This window comes from Phyllobates terribilis, unplaced genomic scaffold (assembly GCF_046119375.1).
Source record: "Phyllobates terribilis strain yellow unplaced genomic scaffold, ASM4611937v1 Scaffold_4__5_contigs__length_816908805, whole genome shotgun sequence".
Lineage (NCBI taxonomy): Eukaryota > Metazoa > Chordata > Amphibia > Anura > Dendrobatidae > Phyllobates > Phyllobates terribilis.
In genome coordinates, this window is record NW_027362764.1 from 469,131,860 (window position 1) to 469,153,724 (window position 21,865).

Sequence of the window (21,865 nt, forward strand, 5' to 3'; positions counted from 1 at the left end):
TTACTGGGGGCGGTGGTAGAAGTGAGGGCTCAAGAGGTTCCACATACTTCTTGAGTAAGGACCTGTGGAACACATTGTGGACCTTAAGGGCCTGAGGAAGTTCAAGATGAAACGCTGCTGGGTTAGTGACAGCGGTTATTTTATAGGGACCAATAAACCTTGGTCTCAGCTTCCAAACAGGAACTTTCAATCTTATATTCTTGGTAGACAGCCTCACAAAGTCATTCACATTCAGGTCCAGACCTGGCAAGCATTTTCTGTCAGCCATACGTTTATACCTATCTCCCATGATCTTTAAATTACTCAGAACACTCCGCCATACCGAGGAGAGCAACAAAGCAAACCGTTCCTCCTTAGGAACTCCCAAAGCTCCTCCCCCACTAAAGGTACCAAACTGTGGGTGGTAACCGCATGCCCCGAAGAAAGGTGACCTGCCAGTGGATTCTTGTCGATGATTATTAATGGCAAATTCTGCCAGCAGTAAGTAGGATGACCAATCCTCCTGATTTTCGGAGACGAAACACCTGAGGTAGGTCTCCAAATTCTGATTGACACGCTCAGTCTGTCCGTTCGACTGAGGGTGGAAGGCTGAGGAAAAGGACAGCTGCACCCCCAGTCGAGAACAGAATGCCTTCCAGAACTTGGAAACAAATTGAGTCCCCCGTTCTGACACCACATCGGAGGGAACCACGTGAAGCTTCACGATCTCATTTATGAACACCTGAGCAAGTGTCTTTGGCATTTGGAAGTGTAGGTAATGCGACGAAGTGAACCATTTTACTGAACCTATGTACAACCACCAAAACCACCGTTTTGCCTGCAGAAACCGGTAGCTCAGTAATAAAATCCATGGACAAGTGTGACCATGGCCTACTAGGGATGGGTAGCAGAAGAAGAGTACCAGACAGACGGGTATGCGAAACCTTAGAACGCTCGCAAATACTACAAGCAGATACGTGTTGAATCACATCCCGATGCAACCCCGGCCACCAAAAACGACGAGAGAAGATCCCTATGTCTGTCATCACAATACTCCTGTGAAAACCAGCCCGTATCAGGTGTTTATAGGAAACCATGATTTCTGCTATATACCGCAATGCTATGACATTGCTGTATATAGCAAAACCGATCAGACGACAGGTTCAAGTTCCCTTAGAGGGCTAACAAATATTGTGAAAAAAAGTGTTATAGAATTTTGAAAAATTTAAAAAAACATTATAGTTTCAATCACCCACTTTTTCCCCCTTTAAAAATGAAGAAATTAAAAGAAAAAAAAAAACACATATGTGATATCGCTCAGTTTATAAAAGTCTGATCTATCAAAATATATAATAAATTAATCCGATTGGTAAACGGCATAACGAGAATCAAAATAGAATAAAAATGTAATACCAGGCGATGAAAACATCATATCTATCCCAAAAATTATATCACTAAAACCATTGGCTCGGGACACAAAAGACTATCCCTCACACAGTCCTATATCCTCAAAATTGAAAACGTTACATGTCTTGGAAAGTGGCGACACAAGCAAAATATTTTGTTTTACAAATTTTCGATTTTTTTTTCATCACTTAAAACAAAAACTATACATGTTTGGTATCTGTATAATCGTACTGACCTGTAAAATCATAATGCCAGGTCAGTTTTACCGTAGATTCAACACTGTAAATTAAAACCCCAAAAAACAATTTTAGATTTGCACCTTTTTTACTATTTTGGCCACACTTTGATTCCCCCCACCTGCTTTCCAGTACATCATATGATACAATGAATGTTGTCATTCGAAAGTACAACTCGTCCTGCAAATAAAACAAGCCCTCATACGGTTATATCGACAGAAAAATAAAACAGTTATGGTTCTTGGAATCAGAGGAGGAAAAAAAAAAGAAAATCGCTCAGTCTGTAAGTATTTGTAAAAACAAGTACCTTTTCAATTTCGTTACTAAAATATCCTCTCGGTTCTCAAGAACAGAGGACTTTTTAATTTTGTAGCTTGTTGCCAATGTAACCAGTCACCTCAAAGGTGGCTGGTCTGTTAGGCTGTTTGCTATACAGCTTGCAAGAGCTGTTCAGAAGCTGACCGGATCACTAGATCCACTATACAGTTTACGTACATGCTCCTTCACCACCAACCAATTTGTAGGCAGGTGAGATGTGCAGTCTGTGATGAAAATAATAATTAGATTTATGTAGCATTAAGATATTCCACAGCACTTTACAATTAAGAGGGAACACGTATGAACAATATCAGACATTATAGAATAATACTTAGTTAAATAATTCATACAAAATTAGTGAAACCCCTGCTCCCAAACTTATAATTTATAAGGAAGTAGGGTGACAGAAAAGGTAAAAAGTGCTTATATTCTATGATCCAGCCATGTTTATAACAGAAAATAGTTATCATGTAAAGAAATATGAGCCAGTCACCAGCCAATATCTGTTAAGGAAAACTGCACTGACAGTTGCTCAAAATCATGTCTCTGAAAAATTTGGAAAAATTAAAATAACATCAGATTTAGGTTTAAGACATACTGTAGATAACTCACCATAACAAAACATAAAAATCTAACACAAGAACTGAGCACACATTGTAAATACGGTACCAGAAGCTGAAACCTCACATTTAGACCCCAAACCAAACTCATAGCATAAATACAGTAACAGAACCAACCTTATAACGTATTTTAATTAACAAAATCCAAGCTCATAACAAATATACATACTTAACAAAAATACACAGCACCATAACCAAACTCATAAAATGATGCAGTACTGGAACCAAGTCGAAAAGTAAATATGGCACCTAAACCAAGTACAACATGAAAACCATGCTCATACGATAACTACAGCATTAGAACCAAGTGTATAATACCAGAACCCAACTTATAACATATTTCCAGTACTAAAACCAAGCTAACAACATAAAAACAGAGCAAAGTTCATAATATAACTACAACACAATAATTAAGCTCATAGCATAAATACAGCATAAGAACCAAGCCCATAACATAAATATGACACCAGAACCAAGTACACAACATAAATAAAATATATGCGCAATAGATGGATATATGCATGTATTGTGATCATAACAGAGCAGTATTTGCAATATGTAGACAAGAGAACAATGCAAACACAGCCACAGACAGCCTGCACACTTGCCTGAATCATGTACATTGACCTTTGCTGCTAGTCTTTATGGTCAAAAACAAATACTCAGGCAAGTTTGTCAACTGTCTGGACACTTCTGCTGGAGGTCATAGGGCAATAGCTTTGTGACCCTTTCCTTCTCCATCTGCCACTCAAGTTCTTAAAGTGCTGCTGGCCAGGACAGAAGGAATCTTTGACATGCAGAAGCAGATCAGAGCAGATGGATCTGTACACTGTGAGCATTCATGATTCTTCTTATCAATGTTCCCAAGATAAATAATACAGTGGGGACTGGGGCTAGGCAATTTGGCTTAAAAATAAAATCTCAGGTTTTTTTTTTCACCATATGGACGATTTTTTATTTTAATTTCAGCTTCCTTATTTTTGCTTAATAAACCAATTCAATTATTTTCCTAATCCATACTGATTTTGATTGAGTATGTGTTAGTGAGGGTCCCACATACTTGAAACAGAGAGAACAGTTAATATTAACAGCAGACATCAGCCTCCGTGAGTTTCATCTCTCTGACTAAATTAATTCCACAATTCTCAAATTGTGCTGATTTGATTGGACAAATTAATCAAACTATTATTCAAACTACTTCAAGTAATCGCCCAGCTCTAGTTACAGGCCTCCATCTCTTCAGGGCCCTGGCAAGATCACAACTCCTAAGACCACGATTGGTACTTTGGTAGTGACTTCTGTATAATGATGATGAAGATAATGTTTACTGTATGTCCCAAATAATCATTCTTCCACAATCTGTAATATAGTGAAGGGCTATTTTCCGATTTCCAGGGGATCCGTAGCAGTGAAAGACCAATAGTAAATTTTGGTTGCCGCTTGAATTCCAATCTTCAGGGGATTCTTAGGAAATGAAGGTTTTGGCTAGTTGCCTGGTTTGCCAATTTTCCAGCCTTTTGTTAATATACTGTATGTGATTAGGTTTTCCACATGTTAATCTTTAAAGCAGTTGTCCAGGACTTTAACATTGATGGACTATCCTTAGGATAGGTAATCAATGTCTGATCAGTGGGGTGTGACACCCTGGATACCCATCGATCAGCTGTTCCCGGTGTTGGTGGCAGCCGGAACTGTTCAGTTGTGGAGCTGCAATAGTGCCAGTGGCCAGGTACTGCATGTCCTCCCCCTATTGATTTGAATACAGGGTGGATGTGCAGTACCCAGCCGCTGCCACTATACAGATGACAGAGCTGTGCTGTGCAGCTCCATAACTGAGCAGTGCCAACAGCGACTGACACCAAGAACATCTGATTGGCGGGGGTGCTGGTTGTCACACCCCCACTGATCAGACATTAATGACCTACCCTGAGAATAATTCTTGTGCAGATCTATATATGGTTTGTTTGGTGATTTGGTTACAAGATTGAAGTATATTGTTACAGTATGAATGTAGTGAAGCACATCGGGAATGAATTTGCAATATTTTAAGGGTGTACATTCTGTAAATAGCAAAGAATTTAAAAACTCTCCAAATATAAGTTTGGTTTGTAGCTGTTTATTTTTTGAAAGTATGAAATATATAACATTGTAAGATATATAACATTTTGACGTGCGTTCTGCTAAGCCTTACTAATTCAAAATCTGCTGGAGAAAGGTCCCTGCTTTAATGCAGCTTTTTTCCATGAAATTCTGTATTTCCACATCAATGAGATTTCAGTTGAGTAATCAATGCTCCAATACATAGACCAGGCTATATTTAAAAAAAAATGGAAGTAAAAAAAATACAATTACAAACCATGTAAAATTGTGCTTCCTGTCTTCTTGTATTTCCTGGTAGGTTTGTTTTGGTGACTATTTATATTGACTACGAAATAACAATTCCAGATCATCTTTTCTCATGTACTTTGTGGCGTTCCTTTTTTATTTCAGTCGGAAATGTATGCAGAAATTGAGAAGAAAAATAAGGAGAAAAGGGCAAAGAAAGTGGGTGGGGATGGTGATGGTCCTTGCGGGTGGGGACCTATATTTGTGTATAAGTGCAGTTGACCCCCTCTCCCCTCTGGAACTGGTTTGCTCACCCTGTGGAGTTATAATCAGAACACATTATCTATATGTGGGTATATATAAACCATAGTAGCTGCTGCTACTTGTCCTGTAAGTATTAACACATTTACTGGCTCCATTTGAGTAAAGACTAATCGTGAGGGAAACTCCCATACCTATAGACCATAACGAGAAAAGAAAATGGAACCAAAATCCCCAATTACAAAAGAGTTAGAGATCTATTCTAATAAAAAATATAAATTTTATGGTTTCATTAGTAAAACTTTTTCAATAGAGTAGTAGCAGAAATGGAAGTTGTATGGTGAGTACACAAGGAAAATGTGACAAATACAGGTAAGAGCAGATATATATACAGTACAGACCAAAAGTTTGGACACACCTTCTCATTTAAAGATTTGTCTGTATTTTCATGACTTTGAAAATTGTACATTCACACTGAAGGCATCAAAACTATGAATTAACACATGTGGAATTATATACTTAACAAAAAAGTGTGAAACAACTGAAAATATGTCTTATATTCTAGGTTCTTCAAAGTAGCCACCTTTTGCTTTGATGACTGCTTTGCACTCTCTTGGCATTCTCTTGATGAGCTTCAGGAGGTAGTCACCGGAAATGTTTTTCACTTCACAGGTGTGCCCTGTCAGGTTTAATAAGTAGTATTTCTTGCCTTATAAATGGGGTTGGGACCATCAGTTGTGTTGTGCAGAAGTCTGGTGGATACACAGCTGATAGTCCTACTGAATAGACTGTTAGCTGCTTTTTTCTTGCCATAATACAAATTCTAAGTAAAGAAAAACGAGTGGCCATCATTACTTTAAGAAATGAAGGTCAGTCAGACTGAAAAATTGGGCAAACTTTGAATGTGTCCCCAAGTGCAGTTGCAAAAACCATCAAGAGCTACAAAGAAACTGGCTCACATGAAGACCGCCCCAGGAAAGGAAGACCAAGAGTCACCTCTGCTTCTGAGGATAAGTTAATCCGAGTCACCAGCCTCAGAAATCGCAGGTTAACAGCAGCTCAGATTAGAGACCAGGTCAATGCCACACAGAGTTCTAGCAGCAGACACATCTCTTCAACAACTGTTAAGAGGAGACTTTGTGCAGCAGGCCTTCATGGTAAAATAGCTGCTAGGAAACCACTGCTAAGGACAGGCAACAAGCAGAAGAGACTTGTTTGGGCTAAAGAACACAAGGAATGGACATTAGGCCAGTGGAAATCTGTGCTTTGGTCTGATGAGTCCAAATTTGAGATCTTTGGTTCCAACCACCGTGTCTTTGTGCGACGCAAAAAAGGTGAACGGATGGACTCTACATGCCTGGTTCCCACCGTGAAGCATGAAGGAGGAGGTGTGATGGTGTGGGGGTGCTTTGCTGGTGACACTGTTGGGGATTTATTCAAAATTGAAGGCATACTGAACCAGCATGGCTACCACAGCATCTTGCAGCGGAATGCTATTCCATCCGGTTTGCGTTTTGTTGGACCATCATTTATTTTTCAACAGGACAATGACCCAAAACACACCTCCAGGCTGTGTAAGGGCTATCTGACCAAGAAGGAGAGTGATGGGGTGCTACGCCAGATGACCTGGCCTCCACAGTCACCAGACCTGAACCCAATCGAGATGGTTTGGGGTGAGCTGGACCGCAGAGTGAAGGCAAAAGGGCCAACAAGTGCTAAGCATCTCTGGGAACTCCTTCAAGATTGTTGTAAGACCATTTCCGGTGACTACCTCTTGAAACTCATCAAGAGAATGGCAAGAGTGTGCAAAGCAGTCATCAAAGCAAAAGGTGGCTACTTTGAAGAACCTAGAATATAAGACATATTTTCAGTTGTTTCACATTTTTTTGTTAAGTATATAATTCCACATGTGATAATTCATAGTTTTGATGCCTTCAGTGTGAATGTACTATTTTCATAGTCATGAAAATACAGAAAAATCTTTAAATGAGAAGGTGTGTCCAAACTTTTGGTCTGTACTGTATATATATATCTATACCTATACCATGTGGATACATGGGTAATATAACCATAAGAAAGATGTAATATTTAGTAAATAATCTGCAAAAATAGCTATCACTATAGTATCTCAGAAAGAATATATCCCTAACTTTTTTGTAATTTTGGATTTTGGCTCCATTTTCTTTTTTGGTTATGGTCTACTTGTCCTGTAAGGCGAGGAATGACCTGATTCAAATGAGAAGCAGAAGAGTCCCTATACAAATTTAAAACCGAAAGTCTTCTATCTGACTGCGCTGCTTGGTAAATTAATTATTTGCACATAAGGTGGTTAAGACAAACTTTGTTTTATTTAAAGGGAACCTGTCACGTGAAAAAAATCTATTAACCTGTAGATATGGTGTTAATCTGCAGGTTAATATTGTCCTGAACCTGCGTGGAGCCTCACTGCCAGTAGGAAATGAATTTTATTCCAGGTTTTCAGTCACAGGGTGGTCGCCACCATGGTTTCCGTCACCACTCAGTGTATAGAGAGGAGCAGCTGTATCCACTCCCCATTGCACTGACTGACAGCTGGTCTTAATGCTGAGCTGTCAGTCAGTGTCGGGGGTGCTGTTACAGCCTCCATTCTCCATACATTGAGTAGTTACTGAACCCGCGCTGGCGCCACCCCCATGACTGAAAACCGAATGCTGCCAGGAGGAATAAAGTTCATGTCCTCCCGGCATCGGGGCTCTAAGTCCAGGCACTGGGCAGGTTCAGGATGATATTAACCTGCAGATTAACTATATATCTGCAGCTTAATAGCATTTTTATCACTTGACAGGTTCCCTTTAAGATGCTCACATTTATGCATTCCTGGGTCAGTCAGAGCCCTTCATCAGGACTTGGCATCATATATATAGAATACTAGTAATAGAAAGCGGCAGTTTAAATAGTACAAATGACATCCAATTAGTATATATTTCAGAAAAATAAGTTTGCAAAATGATGACACCATTTATATACTAACTGGATAGACCTACTTAATGATGTCACAAAGTTTGGAGTCATTTTTGCTATTTTTGTATTTTGTATGTTTGATGCCTTATTTGATGAAGCGTTCTGTCTGACCCAGAAATGCAATGATGTGAGCATCTTAATCAAAACTACACTTGTCTTAACTACCTTATGCGCAAATCACTACTGCAAGCGAGCAGCACAGCCAGATAGAGGAGGACTGATTGTAAGGCTATGTTCACACACTTGTGTTTTTTTTACGTCAGAAATCTGCTGCAAACTTTTATCTGGTAGGTAAACAGCTGCGTCAAAAATGCAGGTTTTGGTTAATTTTTTGTTGAGTTTTTCATGCGTTGTTGATTCGTTTTTGCAGCGTTTTTTTCACTGTCCTGTCTCTGTTTATGCATGTACATAAAGTTCTGTGAAAAAAAGAACCCCATTCTATTTTGCCATCAAAAACACTGAAAAAACGCAAGTGCGTTTTTTGCTGCATTTTTTTCCCCACCCTTTACTTCCTGTGGGTGAAAAATTGCTGAAAGAAGTGACATGCTCTATTTTCCAAAAAACAATGCAAGGCACAAAATACGGAACAAAAAAAACAAGATGTGTGAACAGAGAATTTCTATTTCTCATAGAATTTACTGGTACTGCAAAACGCAGCTGAAAATTTGCATGAAAAAAATCTGCAGCAAAATACGCTGCAAAGCCCCACATGTGTGAACATAGCCTAAATCTGTGTAAGGACTCTTCTGCTTCTCAAATGTATGTAGAAATTGATGACTAGGCATTAGAAATTCCCTTATCCCTTCATAGTCTGACGCTGTCAACATACAACCCCTGGCAAAAATTATGGAATCACCGAGCTCAGAGGATGTTCATTCAGTTGTTTAATGGCAACTTTAGGGCTTTAAGAAACACTAAAAGAAATCAAGATTAAAAATGTGGTACTCAGTAAGGGTAATTTTTTTCAGACCAAGCAGAGGGAAAAAAAAAAATGGAATCACTCAATTCTGAGGAAAAAATTATGGAATCACCCTGTAAATTTTCATTTCCAAAACTAACACCTGCATAAAATTAGATCTGTTCGTTAGTCTGCATCTAAAAAGGAGTGATCACACCTTGGAGAGCTGTTGCACCAAGTGGACTGACATGAATCATGGCTCCAACATGAGAGATGTCAATTGAAACAAAGGAGAGGATTATCAAACTCTTAAAAGAAGGTAAATCACGCAATGTTGCAAAAGATGTTGGTTGTTCACAGTCAGCTGTGTCTAAAATCTGGACCAAATACAAACAATATGGGAAGGTTGTTAAAGGCAAACATACTGGTAGACCAAGGAAGACATCAAAGCATCAAGGCCGGAAACGTAAAGCAATATATCTACAAAACAGGAAATGCACAACAAAACAAATGAGGAACGAATGGGAGGAAACTGGAGTCAATGTTTGTGACCGAACTGTAAGAAACCACCAAAGGAAATGGGATTTACATCCTGAAAAGCTAAACATAGGCCATCATTAACACCTAAACAGAAAAAAACAAGGTCAAAATGGGCTAAGGAAAAGCAATCATGGACTGTGGATGACTGGATGAAAGTCATGTCAGGTAAAGGCACTGGGGAAATGGCTGTCATTACATCTTCAATAAATGCCCAAGTTTACATTGATACTTTGGACAGTTTTCTTATCCCATCAATTGAAAGGATGGTTGAGGATGATGACATCATTTTTCAAGATGATAATGCATCCTACCATAGAGCAATAAACTGTGAAAACATTCCTTACAAAAAAAACACATAAGGTCAATGTCATGACCTGCAAATAGTCCAGATCTCAATCCAATTGACAATCTTTGGTGGAAGTTGAAGAAAATGGTCCATGACAAGGCTCCATCCTGCAAAGCTAATCTGGCAGCAGCAATCAGAGAAAGTTGGAGCCAGATTGATGAAGAGTACTGTTTGTCACTCATTAAGTCCATGCCTCAGAGACTGCAAGCTGTTACTAAAGCCAGAGGTGGTGCAACAAAATACTAGTGATGTATTGGAGTGTTCTTTTGTGTGTTTGTTTTTCATGCTTCCATAATTTTTTCCTCAGAATTGAGTGATTCCATAATTTTTCCCTCTGCTTGGTCTGAAAATAATTACCCTTACTGAGTGCCACATTTTTATCTTGATTTCTTTCAGTGTTTTTTAAAGCCCTAAAGTTGCTATTTGAAATAATTTTAGTTTTGTGCCATGTCTGTAATCTGCTTTTTTTCAACAACATTAAACAACTGAATGAACATCCTCCGAGCCCGGTGATTCCATAATTTTTGCCAAGGGTTGTAGTTGTCAATTTATTTACAAATCTCTAAGGAGACTCAAGGGGTTTCCCCATGAAAGATGTCTATCACTTAACCAATGGATAGGGGGTGCATGTCTGATCACTAGGGGCTAAATTCCTCCTTACTTTGGTGACAAATTGAACAAAGCAATGTGAATAAAGCCACAGCCTCACTATCAGTATTTGGTCAGTGACGCGCCCCCTGGGCCTGTGTTGTGCAGGGAATACCCAGAGCTGGATCGCTGGGGGTTGTAGTCTCCTTGGCGCCGACCCGGTCCGTGCCCAGGGTGGTCAATTCAGTGGCAGTCTTATTAGTAAGATAATAGTCCGACTACGCCACCCGTGGATTGCGGTCAGTGGGGACCGCCGCTGCAAGGCAGACCGCTGAGGCCGGTGTTGTGTGTGCAGCTAAGAATGGGATGACTCCCCACGGGAGGAGTATAGCCTCATGGCAGTTAGTGTGGATGATGGGAGTGATGGTGCACGAGCGCAGCAGGAATAACTCAGAGTCCGTGCAGTGCAGTTCAGGGTCTTTACTGATGTTATAAAGCAGACCCTCCCGGGAGTACTGGCTAGCAGTAGAGGCTTGGTCAGTCTGAGAGCTAGCAGGATCTCCCCTGGCCAGGTGGAGTTGTAGGCCTCCCCATCTATCTGTACTCTTTCCTGGCTACCTTGCTGTGTGCGGGTAGAAGTAGCCCACGTCCCTGAGTATACCGTGCAGTGCTCACCCGTACGGCCGGCGACTTGGGGCCTTCTGTTAGCCTCTGCTTCACGATGGCGGTGCTGGTCCCTTGCTTGTGACCGTGCCTCCGGGCTTCTCTGGCCAGAGGACATGGAATCCCCTCCCCTGCCGGTTGGATTCTGCTGCTGGACCTGGATGTCCCCACAGCCTCGGACTCCGTGTCCGGTCTTAATGTCTTCATCCAGGGCGAGCTATCTAGCTTCCAGCCCCTGGCACTCGCTCCTGCTCCTACAGAGCTCCTTGCTGACACTTTCCCTGTGTCTGGAACTGTCTCCTGGCTCTGACTCACTTAATCCCGCCCCAGACCCTGTTTATAAGGGCAGATTCCTCCCCTCCCAGGTCTGGGCAGGCGGTGTTGCATGCTTAGGGCTCCTGACCAGAGAAACCTCCCACTTGCTCTCAGACGTAATATTCCTATTGCTGTGGCAACAAGACCCCTGGGGTGCCACATTCCCCCCTAGTAAATTTTAGTACTCCGGGACTAAACATATTTTTAAAGAAACATAAATGCAGGGTGTAACAATAACAAGACAACATGAAAAAGTACATTTTGTGGTCACGGCGTTTCCGTAACCGGGTGTCCATATCACCCAAGGTGAAGTTTTAAGCGAGGTAGGGGACCTGCCAAAGAAAACCCCTTGCGTTGGCCTTGGGCGTGGCTGCAAGGCGAGCTAACTACTTTGGGCCACAAGGAGGCCATGCCAGACAGGTTTTCTCTTCTGCGGCCATCTTCGCAAGAGGCACTATGTGCAACTATCTACAAGAATTGTTCCGGTTATCCATAACCTGTTAGTCCATAGAAATCTGCAGGGTAACTGAGAAACAATTAATAACAGGCAACAACAAAAACCATAAACATTTTCAAGAAACAGGTAAACTTACAGTGCATTACTTTATATTCTCCAGCGAGCGGGCATCTGACCTCTAGTGACTCTAGTGGACTATAGTGGACCTACGGAGCTCACTAACTGGTCCTGCACTACAGGGTGTAGGAGGTGTTATGGGTAAGCTGGGCAGCTGTCTGCGTACTCTTTGGCTCACTAGGGGCACGGCAGGCTCACTACTAGCAGTGGGTTGATCCTCCTGCGCTGCTGGTGTGGACTCTTCTGCCTCCTGGGCCGGCTGCTCTTCCAGCTTTACCTGGTCTTCTGTAGGCACTTGAGGGGCAGGCTTGAGAAAGGTGAGGACGGGCACCACGATAGCGTTGTTTACTCGTGTCCAGGACCGGGGAAAGTCTCCGAGTACGGTGCTGATCATTTCCTCCTTTTCCTCTACGGGTTGAGGGTTTTCCTGATCTTCATCCGTGCTTTGCAACTTCTCGGGGCACTTTTTCAGGTGGTCTCTGGAGACAGTGGCTGTGGTCTCTCCTCCATCCTTGCTGATGACGTACACCTTTGGATTATTGTGGCTTGAGGGCAGTACGGTGTACGGGTCCTTTTCCCACTGGTCGTCCAACTTATGGAGCCGCCTTTTTCTTTTCAAGACCTGCTCTCCAGGTACAAGGGGAACAGCGGGAGCATGTTGGTTATAAGTCCTCTCCTGCCTTTCTCTTGACTGACAGAGACTTCGCTCGACGCTCTCCTGTACTTTCCGGTACTGCTGCTGCCGTTCTGTATCCCAGTCTGCCTCTGGCGAGGTGTCCTCGGGTGTCAGGACTCCCATATCCAGATCAACAGGCAGCTTAGCAGGTCTTGCTCGCATTAGGTAAGCCGGGGTACAGTTGGTGGAACCTACCGGGATGTGGTTATACAGGTCCACCAGATCGGGCAGTTTCTCAGGCCACAGACTGCGTTCTTCCAGGGGCAATGTTTTTAGCTGATCTATCACCACCTGGTTCATCTTCTCTCACTTGGGGGTGATAGGGCATTGTTCTTATCTTCTTGCAGCCATACAGGTTGCAGAACTCCTGGAAGACCTCTGCTTCGAAGGCTGGTCCTTGGTCCGTCAGCACTTGGTCCGGGTACCCGTGTGGGCAGCAGAAGTGCAGCTGGAAGGCTCTGGCTGCTGTCTGAGCCGTCAAGTCTTTGACAGGGACCACCATCAGGAACCGGGAGTAGTGATCCACGATGGTTAGGGCGTAAACATACCCGCTTCTGCTTGGAGCCAGTTTAACATGGTCCAGAGCGACCAGTTCCAGCGGCTGCCTGGTGAGGATGGGCTGCAGGGGAGTCCTCTGGCTGGCACGGTCCCTCCTTCTTAGATTGCACGGGCCACAGTCTCTACACCATCTCTCAATGGCTCCTCTCATGCCTATCCAGTAGAACCGTTCACGCAGCAGGAACTCCAGCTTCTTCCATCCGAAGTGCCCTGCCCCATTGTGGTAGGCCTCCAGCACCATAGCTGCGTCCCGTCTCAGTACCACAACCTGCCAGATCAGTTCATGTGTCCGGGAATTTACCATTCTGCGGCACAACTTCTCCTTGTAGAGAAACATTCTGCTTTTTTCCGTCCACAGTTGCTTGGTCTCTTCCGGAGCATCTGGGTCCAGGCGGGCGTCAGCCTGGGTCAGCATCTCCTTCACGAGATGGACTGCGGGGTCACTGTCTTGCGTCTCCGCCCAGTTGTAGTGGGGTAAGGGGTTGAACGTAGCGGATCACTGGCCCCTCACACGGTGGGAATACTGGGTAATCCCATGACGGTGGAACGCAGGGAGTTCGACCTCTTCCAGTTCTTCTGGATCTTCCCCTCCGTCCGGTAGGTTTGGCATCCTGGACAGGGCGTCCGCGTTGGTATTGGAGCGTCCTGCCCGGTATTTGATCGTGAACTCATAATTGGACAGGCGGGCCATCCATCTCTGCTCCAGGGCACCCAGTCTTGCAGTGTCCAGGTGTGTCAACGGGTTGTTGTCCGTGTACACGGTGAACCTGGAAGAGGCAAGGTAATGCTTAAAACGTTCGGTTACTGCCCACACCACTGCCAGGAACTCTAGCTTGAACGAGCTGTAATTCTCAGGGTTTCTTTCCGTGGGTCGCAGTTTTCGGCTGGCGTAAGCAATTCCCCTTTCTCTCCCCTGCTGGATCTGGGACAGTACGGCTCCTAGCCTGATGTTGCTTGCGTCCGTGTGGAGGATAAAGGGCTGGCTGTAATCAGGGTATGCCAGGATTTCATCCCCCGTGAGGGCCATCTTCAGCTGGCGGAATGACTCCTCTTCCAGCTTTTCCCATCTGAAGGGTGGCCTCTGGTTTTTGGCCTTCCTGGACTGGCCTATCAGGAGGTCCTGCATAGGAGCTGCCTTCTTGGTAAAACCGGGAATGAATCTTCGGTAGTAGCCTACCAACCCGAGGAACTGCCGCACTTCCTTTATGCTGGATGGTCTTGGCCAGTCCTTAATCGCGGTGATCTTGTCAGGGTCGGGGGCTACTCCGTCAGCACTCACCACGTGTCCCAGGTACTGTACCTTTGGCTTCAGTAGATGACACTTTGAGGGTTTTACCTTTAGGCCATAGTTTGCCAGGGCTTCAAACACTTCTGCCAGGTGTTCCAGATGGTCCTCATAGGTCTTGGAATAGCCGATGACATCGTCCAGGTATAATAGGACCGTCTCGAAGTTCCGGTGTCTCAGACAGCATTCCATCAACCGTTGGAAGGTTCCTGGTGCATTGCAGAGCCCGAACGGCATACAGTTAAATTCGCTGAGTCCCATCGGGGTGGTGAATGCGGTCTTCTCCCGGTCCGCCTCTGCTACAGGAACCTGCCAGTACCCGCTAGTGAGATCCAAAGTAGAGAAGAAGTTAGCAGATTTTAAGGCAGCTAAGGACTCTTCTATCCTTGGTAACGGGTACGCATCTTTGTGTGTGATACGGTTGACCTTCCTGTAGTCTACACACATTCTCATGGTGTTGTCTTTCTTTTTCACTAGGACTAGTGGAGCTGCCCAGGGGCTACAGCTGTCCCTAATTACCCCAGCCTCCTTCATGTCTTTTAGCATCCCCTTGGCGTGTTGATAGTGTGCAGGGGGTACGGGTCGGTATCTCTCCTTTATGGGAGGATGGTCTCCCATGGGGATGTGATGTTCTACCCCCTTTACTCGCCCGAAGTCCAGCGGGTGTTTACTAAACACTCTCTCGTACTCTTGAACCACCCGATAGACTCCCTGTTTTTGGTGTGAGGGAGTGGAGTCAGTACCCAAATGCAGTTGCTGACACCAGTCCTCCATTGGTTTCTTAGAGCCGTTACCTTCCTCTGGTTGAGATGGAGGCAAGGGTTCCACGGTCTGTACAGAGTTCTGGTTGATGGTGAACAATTTGGCTAGCGTGGCATACCGGGGCAGGTATACTTCTCTCTCCCCGATATTTATGATGCGGACGGGCACCCTCCCATGGCTTACATCGACCACCCCCCGTGCTGTCAAAATGGTGGGCCTACTGTCTGAGTAGAGGGGTTCTACCATTGCTTGGTAGTCTCTACCTCTTAGACCAATAGCTGCCCGGCACCAAATCATCATCTCACTTTTCGGGGGCATGGCAATAGGGAACGGGTCACACATTCTCACGCTACCAATCTCACCACCAGATAGTTCCACCTGTTGCCGTTTCATCAGTGCCCGGATCTCTTTATGGAGGACACGCTGCTGGCTGGAACTGGCGTTCTTAGCAACCTGTTGCAAAATAAGAATCACCTCTGCAAGACAGTTTTCGATTACGTTAGTACCTAGGGTTATTTTTGGGTGACTCTCGCGACGGTCAATGTCCACAATGATCAGTCCTTGTGCCGGCAGTTCAACCTTACCGACCTTGATGGTCACCTCCTTAAATCCTATCTGTGGCACGGGCTGATCATTGCTGGCGATAATGCTCAGGTCGTCATCTAGGTAGCGGGTTATGTCCGAGTCATTCCAGTACCGCTTGAAGAGCACGTACGGGATGGTAGTCACCTGCGACCCAGTGTCTAGTAGGGCACTCATAGGAATGCCATCCAGTACCACAGGCAAGACCGGACGTCCCCCTACGTATTTATCATGCCAGTTCTATGGGCCTGATGATCTTATGCCTGGGGGTTGGCCCTCTACCCCAGGTTGTGCCCGTTTAAATGACAGTACCTTGCCATATGTCCGGGTTGATTGCAGCGGCGGCAGATGGGTTGTCCGTCCTCGTTGTATCGGTCGCTGGGTCTTCCTCTGGCCGGTGGGGTCCTCCTCAGTCGGCGCCACGGGACGTCCTCCGGTCCGGATGCCAGCTGGATCTTTTCTGGAGAAGAGACCTGTAAAGACTGCACAGTTCTGGTTAGCGCGGCAACGCTCTTAGTCAGCTCTTGTACCTGATGGTGCAGGTCTGTAGCCGGGTTATTGTTCAAAGCCTGCGCATCAACTCCCACAGGCCCTGCAGACAAGGGCGCCGCGTCCTGGTGATAAGTGATAGCAGGGCGCCTGTGGGTCACAGCGCCACCTGGTGCCGGTTCTCGGAGCACCCGGATGGCTCTGTCCTTGAACTGTGCAAAGTCCAGGTCAGAGTCCTGTAAGGCCATTGCCCGCAACTGGGTTCGGTGGGCATTGCACAGTAGACCCTCAATAAATTGTTCGGTCAACAGTTTGTCTTCATTCCCCACGCTGTCAGGGTCTGCCTGCTTAATGGCTCTCAGGGCCTCTTGTAAGTTTAGAGCATAGTCTCTTATACTTTCATGTGCCCGTTGTTTGCACCCGTAAAATCTGAGCTTTATTTCGGCTGAGGTTCGGGTATCAAATGTGTCTTTCAGCCGGGCTAGTATTTCTCTGACAGTCCTCTTCTTCCTAGGTGGCCAGGACTTTACCTCCCTTTGGGCTGCCCCGATTAACTGGGCCACCAGGATGCTCACTTTTTGCTCTTCCGTGAGGGGGTATACCTGGAAGAGGCTATCCAGTCTTTCCCTAAAGTCACTTAGGGTATGTGACTCCCCTGAGTACTGGGGTAGCCAGGTTGCCCCGGGATATAGGGCATGGTGAATGGCATGACCGCAGCAGCGGTTGCGCTGGCGGCCGGTGTGGCGGTGGAGCTCCCCTCGGTATCCGACATCCTCCTTCCCCCCTAGTGGACCATGGCCTACCTTACGATGCTCTTCTTCCGTAGGCCACGGCTCCGCAGTTGAAGGACCTTGCGTCGCGCTCCTGTGACATCAGCGTCGCTCCCTCTCCCTTCCAGGACCTTGCGCAGCGTCAGCGCGTGGGGCAGAGCTTCGGATCTCGTGCGCTTTCGGCGTCCACGCCCCTCTTCTTCCCGCTCGGCGTCCCGAAGATGGCGTCCAATAGCGGGAAGTGGCTGCGGATGGCGGGAAGACGGCAGAAGATGGCGGGAAACGACCCAAGATGGCGTCCGATGGTGGGAAACGACTCCGGACGGCGGGAAACTTCTCTCAGGTAAGTGTAAAAGTCTTTTTTTTTCCAGGCATGCAATACCCGTTGGGGCGGGTTTGTTTGAATCCTGCCGACTACGCCAAAGTTGACGCGCCCCCTGGGCCTGTGTTGTGCAGGGAATACCCGGAACCGGATCGCTGGGGGTTGTAGTCTCCTTGGCGCCGACCCGGTCCGTGCCCAGGATGGTCAATTCAGTGGCAGTCTTATTAGTGAGATAATAGTCCGACTACGCCACCCGTGGATTGCGGTCAGTGGGGACCGCCGCTGCAAGGCAGACCGCTGAGGCCGGTGTTGTGTGTGCAGCTAAGAATGGGATGACTCCCCACGGGAGGAGTATAGCCTCATGGCAGTTAGTGTGGATGATGGGAGTGATGGTGCACGAGCGCAGCAGGAATAACTCAGAGTCCGTGCAGTGCAGTTCAGGGTCTTTACTGATGTTATAAAGCAGACCCTCCCGGGAGTACTGGCTAGCAGTAGAGGCCTGGTCAGTCTGAGAGCTAGCAGGATCTCCCCTGGCCAGGTGGAGTTGTAGGCCTCCCCGTCTATCTGTACTCTTTCCTGTCTACCTTGCTGTGTGTGGGTAGAAGTAGCCCACGTCCCTGAGTATACCGTGTAGTGCTCACCCGTACGGCCGTCAACTTGGGGCGTTCTGTTAGCCTCCGCTTCACGATGGCGGTGCTGGTCCCTTGCTTGTGACCGTGCCTCCGGGCTTCTCTGGCCAGAGGACATGGAATCCCCTGCCGGTTGGATTCTGCTGCTGGACCTGGATGTCCCCACAGCCTCGTACTCCATGTCCGGTCTTAATGTCTTCATCCAGGGCGAGCTCTCTAGCTTCCAGCCCCTGGCACTCGCTCCTGCTCCTACAGAGCTCCTTGCTGACACTTTCCCTGTGTCTGGAACTGTCTCCAGGCTCTGACTCACTTAATCCCGCCCCAGACCCAGTTTATAAGGGCAGATTCCTCCCCTCCCAGGTCTGGGCAGGCGGTGTTGCATGCTTAGGGCTCCTGACCAGAGAAACCTCCCACTTGCTCTCAGACGTAATATTCCTATTACTGTGGCAACCAGACCCCTGGGGTGCCACATCAGTATTCGGTCAGTATTTTTTCCAGGGGTGGGAGCCAAAACAGGTGAGGAACAATCAGAGAAAAGGTATAATAGAAACAAGTGATAAATTCTGCATTTATCACCCACTCATGGTTAAGGCTCCCACTCCTGAGAAAAAATACGGACCAAATACTGTCTGAGTTTCCTCCAGGTTCTCTGGTTTCTTCCCACACGCCAAAGAAACACTAATAGGGAATTTAGATTGTGAGCCCATTTGGCTGTAGTAATGGAGTCTGTATAGTGCTGTGGAATTAATATCGCTATATACTGTAAGTGATAAAAATAAATAAGTAAAATGTATGACCACCTTGCTTCATTCAGTCTTACTGCAGTATCGAGGGACAGGACCTTCAGTATCATGATCAGTGTTGGTCCCAGTGATCAGACACTCCAAGAGAGAGTAACTGCACAGTGCAAACCTTTAAAGAATGTTCCTTTATTAAGGGAAATGCAGGCAAGATGGATATTTCAAGTCGGCCAACAGGTCTTGTCTAAGGCCACTTTCACACTTGCGTATAAATCGGACAAGTGCAATCATATAAAAAATTGGATTGCACTCAGACCAATGTTATTCAATGAGGCAATGCAGATCTGCGTATTTCTTCTGAGCTGTATTCGGAGTGAGAAAAAAATCACAGCATGCTGTGATTTCACTCCAAAATCGGACAGTGTGAAAAAAAAATCACATGTCATATGGACCATCAGTAGAACATCCAATTTTCATGAATACATTACAATTCTGTAGCATAGGAAACTGTAAATGGTCCTGTAAAAGATTAATAGCTGCTGAGTAAAAAAACAGATTGCATACGGATGACAAGTGAGAAAAAATTCTCCCACTCTCCTGGATGAGAATGGGATCGATTATTTATACATGTAAATGAACCCTAAAAGGTGGGGATGTATTATAGACATATAGTATGACCATGTTATAAAATACTGCAGTCTCTTTATGGACATTCCTTACTCGTCTCCCCTTTGGATTTAACCTTCTATTTCCTTTTCAACCCCTTACAGATGTCACCTCTCCACCTCCAGCCCCTTTTGATCACAGAATTGTTTCAGCCAAACATGCTCAGATTAATAACTTTTACACGGTGGAGAAGACTCAGGTACTCGGAGGGTAAGTCCCTATCCAGCTGTGTTCTGTATTTCTGAAATACTCAGAATTCATATTCAGATGTAGTATGATGGGGTTTAGTAATTGTAGTTTCTACTTTATTTTTCTATTTTTCTATCCATTACTAATATACTGCTTTCATTTACAGTGGGAGGTTTGGTCAAGTGTACAGATGTGTAGAAAAAGCCACAGGACTTGCCCTGGCAGCAAAAATTATCAAGGTCAGAGGACATAAGGAAAAGGTTTGTGATATTTCTAACTTTGTGACATTCCACACCCATAGCATAATTTGTTCTGTAAAAAGGAAACTAAAGAAAGGGTACATGAACCTGTAAGCAGCTGTATTTACACTGCTCAAAAAAATAAAGCGAACACTTAAACAACAGAATATAACTCCAAGTAAATCAAACTTCTGTGAAATCAAACTGTCCACTTAGGAAGCAACACTGATTGACAATCAATTTCACATGCTGTTGTGCAAATAGAATAGACAATAGATGGAAATTATTGGCAATTGTCAAGACACCCTCAATAAAGGAGTGGTTCTGCAGGTGGGGACCACAGACCACATCTCAGTACCAATGCTTTCTGGCTGATGTTTTGGTCACTTTTGAATGTTGGTTGTGCTTTCACACTCGTGGTAGCATGAGACGGCACTCTACAACCCACAGAAGTTGCTCAGGTAGTGCAGCTCATCCTGGATGGCACATCAATGCGAGCTGTGGCAAGAAGGTTTGCTGTGTCTGTCAGCGTAGTGTCCAGAGGCTAGAGGCGCTACCAGGAGACAGGCCAGTTCACCAGGAGATGTGTAGGGGGCCGTAGGAGGGCAACAACCCAGCAGCAGGACCACTGCCTCCGCCTTTGTGCAAGGAGGAACAGGAGGAGCACTGCCAGATCCCTGCAAAATGACCTCCAGCAGTCCACAAATGTGCATTTGTCTGCACAAACAGTTAGAAACCGACTCCATGAGGGTGGTATGAGGGCCCGACGTCCACAGATGGGGGTTGTGCTCACAGCCCAACACCGTGCAGGACGCTTGGCATTTGCCACAGAACACCAGGAGTGGCAAAGTCGCCACTGGTGCCCTGTACTCTTCACAGATGAAAGCAGGTACACACTGAGCACAAGTGACAGACGTGACAGAGTCTGGAGACGCCATGGAGAGCGATCTGCTGCCTGCAACATCCTTCAGCATGACCGGTTTGGCAGTGGGTCAGAAATGGTGTGGGGTGGTATTTCTTTGGAGGGCCGCACAGCCTTCCATGTGCTCGCCAGAGGTAGCCTGACTGCCATTAGGTACCCAGATGAGATCCTCAGACCCCTTGTGAGACCATATGCTGGTGCGGTTGGCCCTGGGTTCCTCCTAATGCAGGACATTGCCAGACATCATGTGGCTGGAGTGTGTCAGCAGTTCCTGCAAGATGAAGGCATTGAAGCTATGGACTGGCCCACCCGTTACCCAGACCTGAATCCGATTGAGCACATCTAGGACATCATGTCTCGCTCCATTCACCAACGTCACGTTGCACCACAGACTGTCCAGAAGTTGGCGGATGCTTTAGTCCAGGTCTGGGAGGAGATTCCACAGGAGACCATCCGCAACCTCATCAGGAGCATACCCAGGCATTGTAGGGAGGTCATACAGGCACGTGGAGGCCACACACAATACTGAGCCTCATTTTGACTTGTTTTAAGGACATTACATCAAAGTTGGATCAGCCTGTAGTGTGTTTTTCCACTTTAATTTTGGGGGTGACTCCAAACCCAGGCCTCCATTGGTTAATACATTTGATTTCCATTGATGATTTTTGTGTGATTTTGTTGACAGCACATTCAACTTTGTACAGAGCAAAGTATTCAATGAGAATATTTTATTCATTCAGATCTAGGATGTGTTATTTGAGTGTTCCCTTTATTTATTTGAGCAGTGTATTTGGATTGCTCTTCACTAGAAGCATTGCTTTTAGGAGAGGTGATATCCTTATGTACAGCAGCCATTGTAGTCTGTACAGCAGTGGCCGTGCCATCTCATACTGGAAGGAGGTCGTGTGGCACCATGCTAGAGAGCCATAGGCTCCATGTTTTGCAATAAAGTCTTTGTGCATTTGT

At 45.5% G+C, this 21,865-nt stretch overlaps 1 protein-coding gene across 4 annotated transcripts in view; it reads left to right on the forward strand.

Annotated features, from left to right (window-relative positions):
• The window catches only part of MYLK4 (myosin light chain kinase family member 4), a 291,340-nt gene that overhangs the window by 244,383 nt on the left and 25,092 nt on the right, over positions 1 to 21,865 (forward strand). For all 4 annotated transcript variants that reach the window (XM_073678684.1, XM_073678685.1, XM_073678686.1 and 1 more), the window contains 2 exons: positions 19,654 to 19,759; positions 19,905 to 19,998. In XM_073678684.1, coding sequence (XP_073534785.1) covers positions 19,654 to 19,759; positions 19,905 to 19,998 — 200 coding nt within the window. The remainder of the gene's footprint in view (positions 1 to 19,653; positions 19,760 to 19,904; positions 19,999 to 21,865) is intronic.